Raw genomic sequence first — 19,468 nt, forward strand, 5'->3', positions numbered from 1 at the left:
TCACACGCACGTGAGCCCACGGGGCTGCTCCCAGCCCCCTCCGTGTCTGTCTCCGGGGGCCTCCGCGGGCCGGGGCTCCTGCCCTGAGCAGCCAGTGGGGCAATGACTTGACAGACATTTAGTAAATGCTCATCCCCCCGCCCCCCATCCTCTGCGCCCCCAGCTGCACCGCGAAGAAGAGCGTACAGGACATGTCAGGGCAGTTGGGCCGCCCGGGCAGCGCCCGCTTTCTCATCCCGAGCAGATCTTAGACCTGTAAGAACTGCCCGGGAAGGACGCTAGCGCTGAGAGTGTCTCCCTCTGCCTGGCACATGGACCTCCGCTTATCGGCTATGTTTCCGGCCTGCCCGGCGCCTCCGTCTCCTGACTCCCCCAATTGCGAAGCGCCGTTCTCCACTTGCTTCTCCAGCTCTAGGTTTGGGGGACACTCCTCTCTCCTGGCTCTCATCCTCCCTCTGTCTCAGTCTCCTTTGTTGGATCTTCATCCAAATCTTGTCTATTATCTGGGAGTGGCTCCCCAGGTCCCCTTTTCTCTTCTCATCAGCTCCCATGGATTCATATCTCATCTGTGTCCAGATGATTTGCAGATCTATTTATACAGCTGACCTCTAGCTTTACATTTCCAGCTGCCTATTTAGCATCTCCAACTGGATGTCCTATAGACTTCTTTTTAAAAAAATTATTAATTAATTTTTTATTATAGCTTTTTATTTACAAGATGTATGCATGGGTAATTGTTAAGCACTGACCCTTGCAGAACCTTCTGTTCCAACTTTTCCCCTCCTCCTCACCGGCTCCCCCAGAGGGCAGGTAATCTAATACATGTTAAATATGTTAAATACAATATGTTTACCTATCCATACAGTTATTTTGCTGCAAAAGAAAAACCAGACTTAGAAATAAGGTAAAAATAACCTGTGAAGGAAATTAAAAATGCAGGTGAACAAAAGTAGGGGGATCTGGAATTCTATGTAGTGGTTCATAGCCATCTCCCAGAGTTCCTTCCCTGGATGTAGCTGGTTCAGTTCATTCCTGCTCTATTGGAATTGATTTGGCTCATCTCATTATTGAAAATGGCCACGTCCATCAGAACTGACATCATGTAGTCTTTTTGTTGGAGTATATAATGAGCTCCTGGTTCTGCTCATTTCACTCAGATCAGTCTCTCCAGGCCTTTCTGAAATCATACTAATGATTGTTTCTTATAGAACAATGATTGGATGTCCCATAGACTTCTTCAACTCAACATTTCCAAACTGAGCTATTATCTTGCCTTTCTAAACCTTTTTTTTCCTCCAATTTTTTGTTGCTGCCAAGGGTAGCACCTTATTACCTCCCAGTCTTCAGGCTTGAAACTTAAATGTCAGGATAATCCCTCATTGCTGTTCCTTCCTCATTATCCAGTTTCTTGCCAACTTCCATACATTCTACTGTTAAGACATCTCTCTTTCCTCTGACACTACTGCCACCCCAGTACAGGCCCCTTATTATTACTTCATGTCTGGACTATTATATAGCTTCTGGTTGATCTTTTTGTCTCAAATCTCTCCCCATCCTGATCATTCTCCATTCATCAAAATTATTCTTAAAGTTCTCCTCCTTGCCGTGATACCCTGGTATTACCTGCAGATCAAATGTAAAATCCTTTGTCCAGCTATTTTTTGGGGAGAGCCCAACCAATTAAGTGACTTGTCCAGAGTCACACAGTTTTAAGGGTTGGAGGTCAAATTTGAACTCAGCCCCTCTCCAGGGCTGGTGCTTTCTCCACTGTGTCACCCAGCTGCCCCTTTGTTTGGCTTTTAAAGCTCTTCAGAACCCAGTCCCTCTTATCTTTCCAGTCTTATACCTTATTCCCCTCCATCTACTATGTGATCTAGTAGCACTGGCCTTTTTACTTTCCTTGCACCAGACACTCTGTCTTCAGACATTTCCCTTCTTACCTTTTCTTCCAGGCTTTCCTCAAGGCTTAGCTCAAATCCCACTTTTTCTGGTCCCCCTTAATTCTAGAGACCACCACTTCCCTCAGAGACCACCACTCATTTACCCTGTTTAGATCTCGTTTGTTTTTAGTTCTTTGTGTGTTCTCTCTCCTTTTCTTGAGGGCAGGGACTGTTGCGAACTCTGCTTTCTGGGTGCTTAATATAAGGCCTGGTGGCCGGTGAGTACTCTGTAAATGTCTGTTGACTGACTGAGGGGTTGTCTACAGGCCTCAGTGGGACTGCCCCAGAGGGTCCATAACAAAAGGGATGGGTAAGAAAAAGCTCCTGCTTTAAGGAAAAGAACAATTTTAGGCACTCCGGGCTATGTGACCTTGTTTGAAAATATTTCTTTTCTTTTCATTTGTGCTACAAAGATGTTCCAGTATCATCGGAAGAGGAAGAAGAGGAGGAAGATTTAATCAGCCAGCCTTCCCAACTAACGGCCTTGGACAGAAGTGCAGGTGTAGTGCCCTAGGAGTAAATAGGAATGTAGGCACCTGGAGTAGGATCTTTGTCTGGGTCACACCTGATCTCCTGAGTTCTAAACATTCTAAATCAAAGTTTTTTTATTTTATTTTATTTTATTTTTTTATACAAAGTGACCTATATCTCTCTGCCACAGAAATGCTGAATGTATTGAAAAAGGGGCATGGTATACGGGCATTCTGACACAGAAAAGGGGAAATTTTATCTAAGTAGTTCAGAAGATCCAAACTCAAATCCTGGCTCAGACACTAGTTGTGTGACCCTGAGCAGATTACTTACCTTTTTTGAATCTCAGTCACTTCATCTGTAAAATGGGGAATAGAAGCATCTTTTCCCAGAGTTGCTGTGAGTATTAGATTACACACACACAATGTTCTGTAAACCTTAGGGAAGGAGATTATAGAGAAGGAAATGAGGGAACTCTCTCTACCTATTCAGGTCAATATCTCCTCTAAAATATATATCCTTCCCGCCTCCCACAAGATTCCATGTATGCTTGTTCGTTTTTTAATAGTATTTTTATTTCCAGTTTCATGGAATGAAATTTTTAGCATTCATTTTTTTTCTCAATAGTATATTATTTTTCCAAAAACATGTAGAGATAGTTTTCAACATTAATTTTTGTAAGATTTTGAGTTCCAAATTTTTTTCTCTCCCCCCCTTTCCTTTCTCCCCCCCAAGAGAGCAAGCAAACTGATATAAGTTATATATGTGAAATTTTTTTAAACGTATTTCCATATTTATCATGTTGTACAAGAAAAATCAGACCAGAAGGGAAAAACCCATGAGAAAGAAAACAAATAAACAATATGTTTTTCATAACTTTACATTTACCTTCTTATGAGGGGTGGAGATTGGGGAGGAAGGAGACAATCTGGAGCTCAAAGTTATTTTATTTTATTTTATTTTTTTTTACAATACCTATAGGTTTTTATTTTATTTTATTTTATTTTTTTAGTGTTACAATAGTACATATTTTATTTAATGCCTTTTAAATCATTCTGAGAAGATCTTTTTTTAAAATTAATTTTATAATTATAAATTTTTTGACAGTATATATGCATGAGTATTTTTTTTTTAATAACATTATCCCTTGTATTCATTTTTCCAAATTTTCCCCTCCCTCCATCTATTCCCTCCCCTAGATGACAGGCAATCTCATACATTTTACATGTGTTACAGTATAACCTAGATACAATATATGTGTGTAAATCTAATTTTCTTGGTTCCACGTTAAGTATTGGATTCCGAAGGTATAAGTAACCTGGGTAGATAGACAGTAGTGCTAACAGTTTACATTCAATTTCCAGTGTTCCTTCTCTGGGTTTAGTTGTTTCTGTCCATCATTGATCAACTGGAAGTGAGTTGGATCTTCTTTATGTTGAAGATTGCCACTTCCATCAGAATACATCCTCATACAGTATTGTTGTTGAAGTGTATAGTGATCTCCTGGTCCTGCTCACTTCACTCAGCATCAGTTGATGTAAGTCTTTCCAAGCCTCTCTGAATTCATCCTGTTGGTCATTTCTTACAGAGCAATAATATTCCATAACTTTCATGTACCATAATTTACCCAACCATTCTCCAATTGATGGACATCCATTCATCTTCCAGTTTCTAGCCACTACAAAAAGGGCTGCCACAAACATTTTGGCACATACAGGTCCCTTTCCCTTTTTTAGTATTTCCTTGGGGTATAAGCCCAGTAGTAGCACTGCTGGGTCAAAGGGTATGCACAGTTTGATAACTTTTTGGGCATAATTCCAGATTGCTCTCCAGAATGGTTGGATTCTTTCACAACTCCACCAACAATGCATCAGTGTCCCAGTTTTCCAACAGCCTCTCCAACATTCATGATTATTTGTTCCTGTCATCTTAGCCAATCTGACAGGTGTGTAGTGGTATTTCAGAGTTGTCTTAATTTGCATTTCTCTGATCAGTAGTGAGTGGAAATAGTTTCAATTTTATCATCTGAGAATTGTCTGTTCATATCCTTTGACCATTTATCAATTGGAGAATGGCTTGATTTCTTATAAATTAGGGTCAGTTCTCTATATATTTTGGAAATGAGACTTTTATCAGAACCTTTAACTGTAAAAATATTTTCCCAATTTGTTACTTCCCTTCTAATCTTGTTTGCATTAGTATTGTTTGTACAGAAACTTTTTAGTTTGATGTAATCAAAATCTTCTATTTTGTGATCAATAATGATCTCTAGTTCTCCTCTGGTCATAAATTCCTTCCTCCTCCACAGGTCTGAGAGGTAGACTATCCTCTATTCCTCTAATCTATTTATGATCTCATTCTTTATGCCTAAATCATGGACCCATCTTATCTTGGTATATGGTGTTAGGTGTGGATCCATATCTAATTTCTGCCATACTAATTTCCAGTTTTCCCGACAGTTTTTTTCAAATAATGAATTTTTATCCCAAATGTTGGTATCTTTGGGTTTGTCAAACACTAGATTGCTATAGTTGTATCCTTTTTTGTCCTTTGTACCTAATCTGTTCCACTGATCGGCTGGTCTATTTCTTAACCAAAACCAAATGGTTTTGGTGACTGCTGCTATATAATATAACTTTAGATCAGGTACACCTAGACCACCTTCATCTGACTTTTTTTTCATTAGTTCCCTTGAAATTCTCGACCTTTTATTCTTCCATATGAATTTTGTTGTTATTTTTTCTAGGTCATTAAAATAGTTTCTTGGGAATCTGATTGGTATAGCACTAAATAAATAGATTAGTTTGGGGAGTATTGTCATCTTTATTATATTTGCTGGGCCTATCCACGAGCACTGGATGTCTTTCCAATTATTTAAATCTGACTTTATTTTTGTGGCAAGTGTTTTGTAATTTTGCTCATATAATTCCTGACTTTTCTTTGGTAGATGGATTCCCAAATATTTTATGCCTGGAGCTCAAAGTTTTAAAAACTAATGTAAAAAAGTTTTATATGTAACTGGGAAAAATAACATATTAAATAAAATACACAACAAGCAAAAAAAAAAAAGGTGAATCTACTATTAGCATTCATTTTTACAGAATATTGAGTACCACATTTTTCTTTCTCCCTTGCTCCCTTCCTTTCTTCCCCTCTTCTTAAAATGACAAGCAATTTGATATGGGTTATAATTACAACACAGCCCGATTGAGAGTTGCTTTCTATACTGAGACATTAGACCATTGTCCAATAACCTAGAGATGTCCTTTCTGCTCGAGAATTTCCTAGGAGTAATTTTAATCCAGTGATGATAATGATACTTGTATTTGTATGTGCTTTCTCCTGAAAGAGCACTGACTTATTCATTGATACCTAGCTCTTCTACCTCCGTTACAACTCACTGATATGGTTAAGTACCAGATGTGGGATTTCATTGACCTAGAGAACTCCCAGGTGAAGAAGCTCGCTCTTCCAAGGTTTGCTGATGATTTCTTTACTATAAAGAGTAGTAGGTATCTGTTGAGCACTGAGAGGTGAGGTCACTTGCCCCAAATAGTTTGAAGGTAGATTTTCCTAATTCAAGAGGTCAATTCTTTACCGACTATGTAGATGCTGTCTTTCAATTTTTATTAATGCCTTTTCAAAAACATGAGAATCATTTCCAACTGTGTGCAGAACACTGTTTAGCCTGTGGGAGATATGAAAATTAGGTGAAATGTGCTGCCTGTTCTCAAAAATATTTCAGTCCATTAAGACAATATGACACATGGACAGATAAGTATAATTTTATGTATGTGTGTTTTTATTTTAAGATATTTATTTTTAGTTTTTAACATTTACTTTTTCAACAGTAACTTTTTATTTTCAAAGTATATGCAAAATATTCATCCTTGCAAAACAAAATTTTCTCCCTCTCTTCCCTTCCCCTCCTCTCCTGAATAGTAAGTAATCCAATTTATGTTAAACACATGCAATTCTTCTAAAGAATTTATCATGCACAAGAAAAAAAAAATCAGATCAAAAAAGAAAAAAAATAATTAAAAAAGCAGGCAAACAACAGGTAAAAATACTATATTCCATATTCAGTTCCCATAATTCTCTCTCTGGTGCAGATGGCTCTCTTCATCACAAGTCTATTGGAATTGACCTGAATCACCTTATTATTGAAAAGAGTGAAGTCCATCACAATTGATTATCACATAAACTTCTTGTTATTTTGTACAATGATCTCCTGGTTCTGCTCTTTTCACTCAGGATCAGTTCATGTCAGTCTCTCCAGACCTCTCTGAAATCATCTTGCTGGTCATTTCTTACAGAACAATAATATTGAATAACATTCAATCTACCATAACTTATTAAGCCATTCTCCAACTGATGGGCATCCACTCACTTTCCAGTTTCTAGCCACTACGAAAAGGGCTGTCACAAACATTTTTGCACATGGGAGTCCCTTTCTGATCTCTTTGGGATACAGGTCCAGGTGAGTTTATACAGTTTGATAGCCTTTTGGGCATTATTCCATATTGCTCTCCAGAATGGTTGGATCAGTTCACAATTCCACCAGCAATGTATTAGTGTCCCAGTTTTCCCACATTCCCTTTAACGTTTATCATTATCTTTTCCTGTTATCTTAGCCAGATGTGTAGTGATACCTCAGAGTTGTCTTAATTTGCATTCTCTGATCAATAGTGATTTAGAGCATTTTTTTAAATGACTAGAAATGGTTTTAATTTTCTCATGGGAAAATTTAACTTTTACAAAATTTTAGTTTCCAATTTTTTCTCCCTCTCTCCTCTCTTCAAAAATCAAAATGGCAACCAATCTAATATAGGTTATGTATGTACAATCATCTTAAATCTATTTCCACATAGTCCTGTCCTGAAAGAATTATCAGAACAAAATGGAAAAACCACAAGAAAGAAAAACAAAACAAAAAACGTGAAAATGTTTTGATTTGCATTCAGATTCCATAATTCTTTCTCCAGATGTGGATGGCCTTTTCCATCCGAGACTTTTGGAATTATCTTGGATCAATGTATTGCTGAGAAGAGCTAAGCCTCTCAAAGTTGATTATTTGCACAGTATTCCTGTTACTGTGTACAATGTTTTCTTGATTCCGCTTACTTCACTCAACCTGAGTTCAAGTAAATCATCTGAAATCCACCTGCTCATCACTTCTATAGAACAATTCTCTTCCATTTCATTCATATATATAATTTGTTCAGCCATTCCCCAATTAATGAGCATTTTCTTGGTTCTAATTCTTTGCCATTACAAAGAGAGCTATTGTAAACAATTTAGTGTATGTGGGGTCTTTTTCTTTTTTATGAGCTCTTTGGGAGTGGTTGTCTACAGGCCTCTGTGGGACTGCCCCAAGGGTCCATAACAAAAGGGATGGGTATTGTCCCATCAAAGGGTGTGCTCAGTTTTATAGAGCTTTGCTTTCCAGAATGATTGGATCATTTCATAATTCTATTAATAATGCATTAGTGTTCCAGTTTTCTCATATTTTCTCCAGCATTTATCATTTTTCTTTCCTGTCATCTTAGCCAATCTGGTGTGAGGTGATAACTATAATTTTTAAAAATTGTATTAAGTGTCACTAAAGTGTATTAGGGGTCCTAGGGAAGGAAGTTGCTGTTGACTGATGGAAATCAGGGAGGACTTCCAGGAGGAAAGGTTTTTGAATTGGTGTTTAGAAAATAAGTAAGTGTTCCCCAGCAGGTATAGGAAGGGAAAGCTTTTCATGAATTTGGGGCAGATTAAGTAAAGGAATGGAGATGGGGAAATGTAGAAAAGGTGTCTTTTTGGGACAGAGAGCAGTACAGTTTGGTTAGTTTGAAAGATAGCATCCAGGAAAAGGGAAATGATTATTACATCATCTGTGTCTGCAGCCTCATATTTAATCTTAGCCACCCCATTTTAAGCAGGGTATTGCTAAGCTGGAATGTGTTCAGATTTAGGCAGGGTATTGCCAAGCCAGAGTGAGGAAGATAACCAAGGTGGTGAGGGGATCAGAGATCATGTTACATGAAGATCAGCTGAAGGAACCGGCATGTTCAGTTCAAAGGACAGAAGATCTGGGGTTTGGGTATGTAACAGCATTCACAAGGATTGTTTGCATTTTCGAAGGAGTAATCTGAAATCTGTTCATTCTCAGAACACAGAACTAAGTGGGAAGTACAAAGAGCTCTCTCAAAGTGGAATGGACAGCCTCAGGACAGATGGGTGGGTCTGACAGCCATCATCACAGATTTCTTAGAGGGATCTGTCTTCTTCATATACAGGTTATAAGAAATCAAACCATTCTCCAGTTGATAAATGGTCAAAGGATATAAACAGACAACCCTAAGATGAAGAAATTGAAACTATTTCTAACCATTTGAAAAGATGCTCCAAGTCATTATTAATCAGAGAAATGCAAATTAAGATAATTCTTAGATACCACTACATACCTATCATATTGTCTAGAATGACAGGGAAAGATAATGCGGAATGTTGGAGGGGATGTGGGAAAACTGGGACACTGATACATTGTTGGTGGAATTGTGAATACATCCAGCCATTCTGGAGTGCAGTTTGGAACTATGCTCAAAAAGTTACCAAAATGTGCATACCCTTTGACCCAGCAATGTTATTATTGGGCTTATCTCCCAAGGAAATACTAAAGAAGGGAAAGGGACCTGCATGTGCCAAAATGTTTGAGGCAGCCCTCTTTGTAGGCCAGAAACTAGAAACTGAGTGGATGCCCATCAGTTGGAGAATGGCTGGGTAAATTGTGGTATATAAATGTGATGGAATATTATTGTTCTGTAAGAAATGACCGGCAGGATGATTTCAGAAATGCCTGGAGAGACTTACATGAACTTATACTAAGTGAAATGAGCAGGACCAGGAGATCATTATACACTTCAACAATAATAGTATATGATGATCAATTCTGATAGATGAGGCCCTTTCCAACAATGAGGTAAACCAAATCAGTTCCAATAGAACAGTAATGAATAGAACCAGCTACACCCAGTGAAAGAACTCTGGGAAATGAGTATGAACCACTACATAGAATTCCCAATCCCTCTAATTTTGTCTGCCTGCATTTTGGATTTCCTTCACAGGCTAATTGTACATTATTTCAAAGTCTGATTCTTTTTGTACAGCAAAACAACTATATGGGCATGTAACATATATTGTATTTAACTTATACTTTAACATATTTAACATGTGTTGGTCAACCTGCCATCAGGGGGAAGGGGTGGAAGGAAGGGAAAAGTTGGAACAAAAGGTTTTGCAATTGTCAATGCTGAAAAACTACCCATGCATATATCTTGTAAATAAAAAGCTATAATAAAAAAATAAATGTTGAGGGACAGCTAGGTGGTACAGTGGATAGAGCACCAGCCCTGAAGTCAGGAGAACCTGAGTTCAAATCTGACCTCAGACACTTAACACTTCCTAGCTGTGTGACCCTGGGCAAGTCACTTAACCCCAATTGCCTCAGCAAAAAAAAAAAAAAAAAAAGTGAATGTTGAAAACTATCTTTATATGTAGTTAGGAAAAATAAAATATTGTTAAGTGGAAAAAATTTAAAAAAAGATTTAAGAGTAATCTACAATTCATTATTGGTAATGGCTAGTTGGCCTTGGAATAGGAAGACCAGAGTTCAAATTTTGCTTCTGGAACCTACTGGCTATTTGTCTTTGGGCAAATCACTGAATTTTCCTCTGTTGTTGTGATTGTTTGATCTTCATTCTTAAAGAGGATCATGACATCATGGAGGTGATGCTGGAACATGCAAGTGAGTTGAAGTGAGGGGTGGCAATGCAAGGTTACCTGCCTCACTTTCCCTTCCAGAGTTGGGGGTCCAGTGGCCAGATATAGATCAGGATGACTGGATGTGGCCTTGGATGTAGTGGGAAACCTTGGCCTTTTTAAGCTAAGTCTTCAACAGTTTTGCCTCAGTTTGACTGAGGCAACACTCATTCAGTGATTTAGGGTAAATAAGAAATAAACCACAAAATGTCCTTTTATACTTAATAAAAAAAAAAAAAAAGGAATCAATCTAGGAAGGGAAGACCCTCAGACCAAACATAAAGAATTCCTATTTACATTCACTCTGAGGCAATCAAGGCCCTCTGCTTTAAGCATTTTTTGTTGTAATTCAGTATTTTTATTTTATTATTTTATTTTATTTTATTTTTATTAATTTTTACAATTATATTATTTTATTTTATTTTTTATTAATTTTTATAATTATAACATTTTCTTTGACAGTACATATGTATAGATAGTTTTTTTTTTTTTTTTTACAACCTTATCCCTTGTACTCCCTTCTGTTCCGAGTTTTTCCCCTCCTTCCCTCCACCCCCTCCCCTAGATGGCAGGCATTCCCATACATATTAAATATCTTATAGTATATCTTAGGTACAATATATATGTGCAGAACCGAATTTTGTTGTTGTTGTTGCAAAGGAAGGATTGTATTTGCAAGGTAAAAATAATCTGGGAAGAAAAACAAAACAAAACAAAACAAAACAAAAAAAAACAATGCTCTCAGTTTACACTCATTTCCCAGTGTCCCTTTTCTGGGTGTAGCTAATTCTGTCCATCATTGGTCAATTGGAATTGGATTAGCTCTTCTCTATGTTGAAGATATCCACTTCCACCAGAATACATCCTCATACAGTATCATTGTTGAAGTGTATAATGATCTCCTAGTTCTGCTCATTTCACTCAGCATCAGTTGATGTAAGTCTCTCCAAGCCTCTCTGTATTCCTCCTGTTAGTCATTTCTTACAGAGCAATAATATTCCATAACATTCATATACCATAATTTACCCAACCATTCTCCAATTGATGGACATCCATTCATTTTCCAGTTTCTAGCCACTATGAAAAGGGCTGCCACAAACATTTTGGCACATACAGGACCCTTTCCCTTCTCTAGTAGTTCCTTGGGGTATAAGTCCAGTAGTAGTATGGCTGGGGTCAAAGGGTATGCACATTTTGATAACTTTTTGGGCATAATTCCAGCTTGCTCTCCAGAATGGTTGGATTCTTTCACAGCTCCACCAACAATGCATCAGTGTCCCCAGTTTTCCCCACATGCCCCTCCAACATTCATCATTATTTGTTCCTGTCATCTTAGCCAATCTGACAGGTGTGTAATGATATCTCAGAGTTGTCTTAATTTGCATTTCTCTGATCAATAATGATTTGGAACACTCTTTCATATGAGTGGAAATAGTTTTAATTTCATCATCTGAAAATTGTCCATTCATATCCTTTGACCATTTATCAATTGGAGAATGGCTTGATTTCTTATAAATTAAAGTCAATTCTCTGTATATTTTGGAGATGAGGCCTCTATCAGAACCTTTAACTGTAAAAATGTTTTCCCAATTTGTTACTTCCCTTCTAATCTTGTTTGCACTAGTTTTGTTTGTGCAGAAACTTTTTAATTTGGCATAATCAAAATGTTCTATTTTGTGATCAATAATGGTCTCTAGTTCTCCCTTGGACACAAACTCCTTCCTCCTCCACAAGTCTGAGAGGTAAACTATCCCATGTTCCTCCAATTTATTTATGATTTCATTCTTTATGCCTAGATCTTGGACCCATTAGTATGTGGTGTTAAATGTGGGTCCATGCCTAGTTTCTGCCACACTAATTTCCAGTTTTCCCAGCAGTTTTTGTCAAATAATGAATTCTTATCCCAAGATTTGGGATCTTTGGGTTTGTCAAACACTAGATTGCTATTTTTATTCACTATCTTGCCCTGTGAACCTAACCTATGCCACTGATCAACTAGTCTATTTCTTAGCCAATACCAAATGGTTTTGGTGACTGTTGCTTTATAATACAGTTCTAGATCAGGTACAACTAGGCCACCTTCATTTAATTTTTTTTTCATTACTTCCCTTGAAATTCTCGACCTTTTGCTCTTCCATATGAATTCTGTTGTTATTTTTCTAGGTCATTAAAATAGTTTCTTGGGAGTCTGATTGGTATAGCACTAAATAGATAGATTAGTTTAGGGAGTATTATCATCTTAATTATATTCGCTCGGCCTATCCAAGAGCACTGAATGTCTTTCCAATTATTTAAATCTGACTTTATTTTTGTGGCAAGTATTTTGTAATTTTGCTCATATAATTCCTGACTTTCCTTTGGTAGATATATTCCCAAATATTTTATACTATCGACCGTTATTTTGAATGGAATTTCTCTTTGTATCTCTTGCTGTTGGATTGTGTTGGTAATGTATAAAAATGCTGAGGATTTATGTGGATTTATTTTGCATCCTGCAACTTTGCTAAAACTCTGAATTATTTCTAACAGCTTTTTAGCAGAGTCTTTGGGGTTCTCTAAGTATACCATCATGTCATCTGCAAAGCGTGTCAGTCTTTTTAGTTATGTTTGACTCTTCATGACCCTATTTGAGGCTTTCTTGGCAATGTATTGGAGCAGTTTGCGATTTCCTTCTCCAGCTCAATTTATACATGAGAAAACTACAGCAAACAGGGTTAAATGACTGGGCCATTTGTTGGGTGATAATAATAAGTAAATGAGGTCTGATTTAAACTCCAGACTCAGGGCTCTCTGTACTATAGCGCCACCTAGCAACCCTATACTGTAACTGATGCACCTGCATTAAGAGAGGGAGTTTCCTCATCTGAGAATTCCCTATACCAATGAAATCACAAGTCCAGACCCCATCTGCTATTAACAACTAATACTATTAAATAATCTAATAATAATAATCAGAATAATATAATTGATAATTGATGATGATGATAATAATAAGAGAACACAAGGCCCAAATGGGAGGTACTAGCTCCTCCGGTTGAAGATCCCTCAGAAATAAAAGAAAAGCATTATGATATTTTATGATATTTTATTATAATTACAATCATGATGTAAATCAATGGAAAGATCCCTCAGAAATAAAAGAAAAGCATTATGATATTTTATAACATTTTATTATAATTACAATCATGATGTAAATCAATGGAAAGGATAGGATTCATTCATTTAATTTTCAAACCTGTTAAAAACAGTTTTAAAACTGTTGTATGTACAACTTTTACCAGATAAAATAGCCCTGTGTAGTTATTGTGGAAAAACAACTTTTCATGACCAATTCTTCATTATCATGATGTTTTTCCAGGCCAGCCGTCAATCCCTAGAAGTGACTCGACACTTCAGACGAATACTACAGACCAAGATACAATAATGGAAAAGCCCCCACTCAAGGTGAGTCCCCCTTCATGCCTTTCCTGCCCCTCTGTCAGTCTGGGCCGTGGCAGTGTTGGGAAGAACCAAGATGCTCTGGGAGTGGGGGTTCTCTTCCCTGGTGAGAGGTCCCTCTAGAACCTGGCCCGGAAGGGTTGCCGTGGACAAACAATTCATTACCATCTAGACAACTGAGTGATAAGTCTGAGTTTAGCTTGATGTGCCTCCTGTGAATGTTGGTATCTGGGTGTGTTTTTGCTCTCCTGGGAGGGCCAGCTGGAACTTGCCTGTCTTCCATGGCCCTCCACAGTGCTGGATGAGAGGAAGATTTCAGTGGAGGGGGAGGACAGAAGTAAAATAAAAATTAATGTTGGTCTATATCCACTCTGTATGAAGTTTTCTGAAAATGCAATAATTATACTAATGAAGATAAGAAGAATAGCCAATAAATAGTCATTAAACATTTATTTAGCTCCCACTATATGCCAGATGGCATAGATGCAGCTGGAAGATACAGTGGATAGAGCATGGAGTCAAGAAGGCTTGAGTTCAAGTACAGCCTCAAACATTTATTATTAACTGTGTGACTCTGGCTAAGTCATATACTTCGTGTTTGCCTTAATCCACTGAATAAGGAAATAGCAAACAATTCTAGAATCTTTGCCAAGAAATAGCTGGAAGAGCTGAACATGACTGAACAACATATGCTGATCTCTGATCTGAGCACTGAGGATATAAAGGAAAAAGTACCTGCCCTCAAGAAACTTACAATCTGATACAAGAACAAAATAATAATAATATTTTGCTTTTATTTATTGGTCTTGTGATTTCATTGGTAAAGAGAACTCCTAAAGAAAAAACATCCTTCTATCAACCTTAGGGTCTTATTGTCTGTGGCACTGAGAGATTATGTGACTTGCCCAAGATCACACCGCCAGATGGGTCAATTCAGATAAAGAGCAAGCCTTTATCTTATATCCCATACTGCCTTTCTAATAACATTAAGGGTGATCTAAATAGCATTAAAGATTTCATATGTTATTTAGTTTTTTAGGGTACTTAATTATTATTTTGGGATGTTCTTAATATATCTCACTTTCCAGTAGTAGCTTTGTATTAGCATTTACCTTGTGTTTTAAATTTGCAAAGTATTTTTCATGTCCTCCTTTAATCCTAAGTGTTGTTGAATGGCATCCTCCCTCTTGAGTAGGATTCCTTTATCTCAACGACTGTGACATCTAATCTGAAATCTGCTTCCATGGCCCTCCTCTTGGAAGGAGAATTGAGGAAGGCCCACAGCATTTTAGGTGGGGCCTGTGTGGTGAAAGTGTAGAAGTCCTGACTTTGACCCTTACAGTCTGGGTGACTGGGTAAGGCTCTTGTGGAGAGTGGGAAGAATAGGATTCATGTTTTTTGGAGGGTGCAAGGCAATGGGGTTGAATGACTTGCCAAAGGTCAAGTATCACATTTGAAGTCAGGTTCTCCTTCTTCCAGGGCTGGTGCTCTGTCCACTGCTCCATTAAGCTGCCCCTTCATTCACTTTTGAAAACATTGATTTATGCCCATCTGAGCCTCAGTTCCCTCATCTTGTAAAAGGAAGGAAATTGGACCCAGTGGCCTCTGAGACTCATTAAGCTTTATGAGTATGCTGTTGCAGGCAAGATTGGCTCAGGATGAGTGGGGATCAATGCCAGGTGAGATGGCAGAGTTGACCTAGGAAAACATTCCCTCCTACTAGCCAGGAAAATTTCTTTTAGAAGGCAACCAGTTAACAAACTAACAGGAAGATCAGGCTTTGAATTCACAGCCAACCTGATAGCTAGAACTACTCATGTTGCTGGGGTTTGGGCACCAGAAAATATCACCAGTCTTTCTGAAGTTGTTTCACTTTTTTTTTTCATGAATGGTACAAGCGATATATATATTTCTATGTCATGTTTCCTGTGTTTCAGAAATTCGTCAAGCAGATGGTTGACAAAATGTATCTTCAAATGTCTTATAATATTATTCCCCCAGAATTTATAGATGAACATATCATTTTCTTTCTCAGAAATACACAAGGTATGCATATTTTAATTTGTTTCCTACAATTAATTTGTTTCACTACACTGTGAAAAATGTTTGCAAAGTTGAGAACAAATTCTATTCAATAGGAGCATTCTTGGGTGAAATTTTGCTTCTGACTATTCATGTAGTCAGACTTTGCCATAGTGGTGGAGATCATATGTCAATTCTTTTATTATTTTTATTTTCTCTCCTTCCTATTGCTTCTACTTCCTGTCGTTGTCCCTTCTTAATATATGATTGTCTGATTTTCATTCCTGTCACTTCCCTGAAGTTTTTGTTTCAGAGATTTATGTTCCTCTCCAAAATTCAACAATATTTTGTTCGACTTTCTCCTCCTCCATCTGTCTGCAACTTTGACAGTGTTGCCTATCTGTCCCTTGAAACTCGCCTCCTTTGCCCTCTGGGACATTGTAGTTTCCTAATCCTTTTACAATGTTTTGCTGGGAAGTCCTTAACAAAAAATTCTCCAAAAGAAAAAAAAAGACGTGTAGGACACAATTTACAAAAAACAAAACATATTTAATACTCTCTGTTGTAAATTCCATATGATCAATTGATTTCCAAAGAATGCTTTTGTTTATTTTTGCCTACCCAACCTATGGTTATGATTCAATCATGATTTGACAAATGGAGTAGTCTTCCAAACCCCTAATTCATTTCCCAATAAATTTATTGTCATTAAATTTGTTATGTGACCTACTGTTAAACTATTTCTCACTCATAATTATATAAGTTATGTTAATTAAACTGAAACCTCTTTCAGCTTTAGCTGGTTGTAATGATGTTAAGCATCTTCTTAGCTATTTGTATAGTTGGAGAGTTTAGAACATTGTCTGATATATATACAACACTCCCCCAATTCAAATCAATTTCACATATAAATTTTCATTTAAATGATTCACCTTCCCTCCCCTCTCATGACTACCTATGGCAAAATTAGTTCTTAATAAGGCCAAATAAATTGTTCAAATAAATCAAAATATTTAAAATGCTTTAACTGTTGTTTCTGCCCAACAAAAGATGTACATTCGTGGGTCAAATTATATTTTCTAGCAATCTTTCTAGGAAGATTATTAAATTAATTATTTTTATAAGATGGAACTTAGCTCACTTAAAATTAACCTCCACTTTGAGAGGCATACTTTTCCTATGCCAGTCTTTAATTTTTTCAAAACTCATTTGGTGTGTTTGATTAAATTTTGCAAGAAACTCACAGTTTAATGGAAGAGATGACATAGAAACAACTAGGTACAAACAAGCTACATACAGGGAAAAACTGGAAATAATCAACATAGGGAAAACACTATTATGAAGGGGAATTGGGAAAGACTTCCTGTAGAAGGTAGGACTTTTTATTTTTCTCAAGTTTACTTTCTTCCTCTCTGAGTTTTAGTGTCTTTTTTAAATTTTATTTTATAATTATACATTTTTTGACAGTATATATGCATGAGTAATTTTTTTAATAACATTATCCCTTGTATTAATTTTTCCAAATTATCCCCTCCCTCCCTCTACTCCCTCCCCTTAATGACAGGCAATTCCATACATTTTACATGTGTTACAATATAACCTAGATACAATATATGTGTGTAAATACCATTTTCTTGTTGCACATTAAGTATTAGATTCCGAAGGTATAAGTAACCTGGGTAGATAGACAGTAGTGCTAACAATTTACATTCACTTCTCAGTGTTTCTTCTCTGGGTATAATTGTTTCTGTCCATCATTGATCAACTGGAAGTGAGTTGGATCTTCTCTATGTTGAAGATATCCACTTCCATCAGAATACATCCTCATACAGCATTAAAGTGTACAGCGATCTTCTGGTTCTATTCATTTCACTCAGCATCAGTTGATGTAAGTCTTTCCAAACCTCTCTGTATTCCTCCTGCTGGTCATTTCTTACAAAGCAATAATATTCCATTACAGAAGGTAGGACTTGAGCTGTGCCCATTTCTATATCTTTTATTATATGAAGCATGGTGCCAGACTCGTAGTAGTGTTGAGTTACCATTTTCTGATAAAATAAAGTTCTTTTTTTTATTTGAATTTTTTTCTATTAAAGCTTTTTATTTGCAAAACAAATATATAGGTAATTTTTCAACATTGACCCTTGCAAAACCCTGTGCTCTAAGTTTTCTCCTCCTTCCCCCCTACCTCCTCCTCTAGATGACAGGTAGTCCAATACATGTTAAGTATGTTAAAATATATGTTAAATACAATATATGTATACATATTTGTACAGTTATCTCGTGACACAAGAAAAATCAGATCAAAAAGGAAAAAAAATGAGAAAGAAAACAAAATGCAAGCAACAACAACAGAAAGAGCGAGAATGTTATGTTGTGAATCACTCTCAGATGGCTCTTTTCATCACAAGATTATTGGAAATGGTTTGAATCATCTCATTGTTGAAAAGAGCCATGAGCATCAGAATTGATCATTGTAAAATCTTGTTGCTGTGTACAATGATTTCCTGGTTCTTCTCATTTCACTTAGCATCAGTTTTTATAAGTGTCTCCAGGCCTCTCTGTATTCATCCTGCTGATCGTTTCTTACAGAACAATAATATTCCATAACATTGATATACCATAATTTATTCAGCCATTTTCCAGCTGATGGACATCCACTCAGTTTCCAGTTTCTTGCCACTACAAGAAGGGTTGCCACAAACATAAAATAAAGTTCAATAAATACAAGAGTTCAGAGAACTCATTCACAGACATCCAGGATCTCAGGAGGTTCCATCCTGAGCCTAAAAAAGAGTCTACCTCCTTTTCAGAGACCCCGACAGGAGCCACCCAGCTTTGGCTTGAGGATCTCTGCTGAAGAGATGCCCCTGCCTCTCATGGCTGCCCAGGCTACTTTGAAGTAATTCTCATTATCAGAAATTTTTTCCATATGGGAAAGGTAAATTTCCCTCTTTGTACATTTCTCATTGCTCCTTTGGAACAGTGTAAGCAAAAGAAGTTCATTCCCTGTTTTAAAGGGATGACTCTACTTGGAAACAATGCTACCATGTCCCTCTTAATGTTCCTTTCTCTAGGATAAACATCCTCAAATGCTGCTTCTGTGCTCTTCATAGGACATGGACCAATGGGTAGGGCTCTAGACCTAGAGTCAGAAAGCTCCAAGTTCAAATCCTTCCCTAGATACTAGCTTTGTTTCCCTGTCAGTGGTCATGTAATCTTTGTCTGCCTTCTACCCAGGATGGTTGTGAGAATCGATGGAGATAATATGACAATAGAAATTTATTTTTCCAAATACATGTAAAGATAGTTTTCAACATTCACTTTTGTAAAACCTTACAAATTTTCCTCCTTTCCTCCCTTAACTCCCCTCTTCTCAAGACAGCAAGCAATCTGATATAAGTTAAAACATATGCATTATTTTAAACAACTTTCCATATTTATTATGTTGTGCAAAAAAGATCAGATCAAAAGGGAAAAATCATGAGAAAGGGAAAAAACCAAGCAAACAACAAGAACAAAAGGTGAAAATACTATGCATTGATCCACATTCAGTCTCCATAGTCTTCTCTCTGGATGTGACTGATATTTTCTACCCCAAGTCTATTGGAACTGCCTTGAATCACTGCATTGTTGAGAAGAGCCAAGTCCATCATAGATGATCATCCCATAGTAATCTTGTTACTATGTATAAATTGTTAGGATTACTAGGTGAGAACTCGGGTTGTCTGGACAGTGACAAGGTGAGAATTCAGGTTGTCTGGATAATTACAAGGTGAGAACTCAGG

The 19,468-nt window shown here is 37.1% G+C and overlaps 1 protein-coding gene across 1 annotated transcript in view; it reads left to right on the forward strand.

The window, feature by feature from the left end:
* Positions 1 to 19,468, forward strand: part of DNAH10 (dynein axonemal heavy chain 10) — a 154,198-nt gene that overhangs the window by 679 nt on the left and 134,051 nt on the right. The window contains 3 exon segments of the mRNA XM_074299213.1: positions 2,354 to 2,440; positions 13,579 to 13,664; positions 15,596 to 15,704. Of these exon segments, the coding sequence (XP_074155314.1) occupies positions 2,354 to 2,440; positions 13,579 to 13,664; positions 15,596 to 15,704 (282 nt within the window).

This window comes from Sminthopsis crassicaudata, chromosome 1, assembly GCF_048593235.1.
Source record: "Sminthopsis crassicaudata isolate SCR6 chromosome 1, ASM4859323v1, whole genome shotgun sequence".
In the NCBI taxonomy this organism is placed as follows: domain Eukaryota; kingdom Metazoa; phylum Chordata; class Mammalia; order Dasyuromorphia; family Dasyuridae; genus Sminthopsis; species Sminthopsis crassicaudata.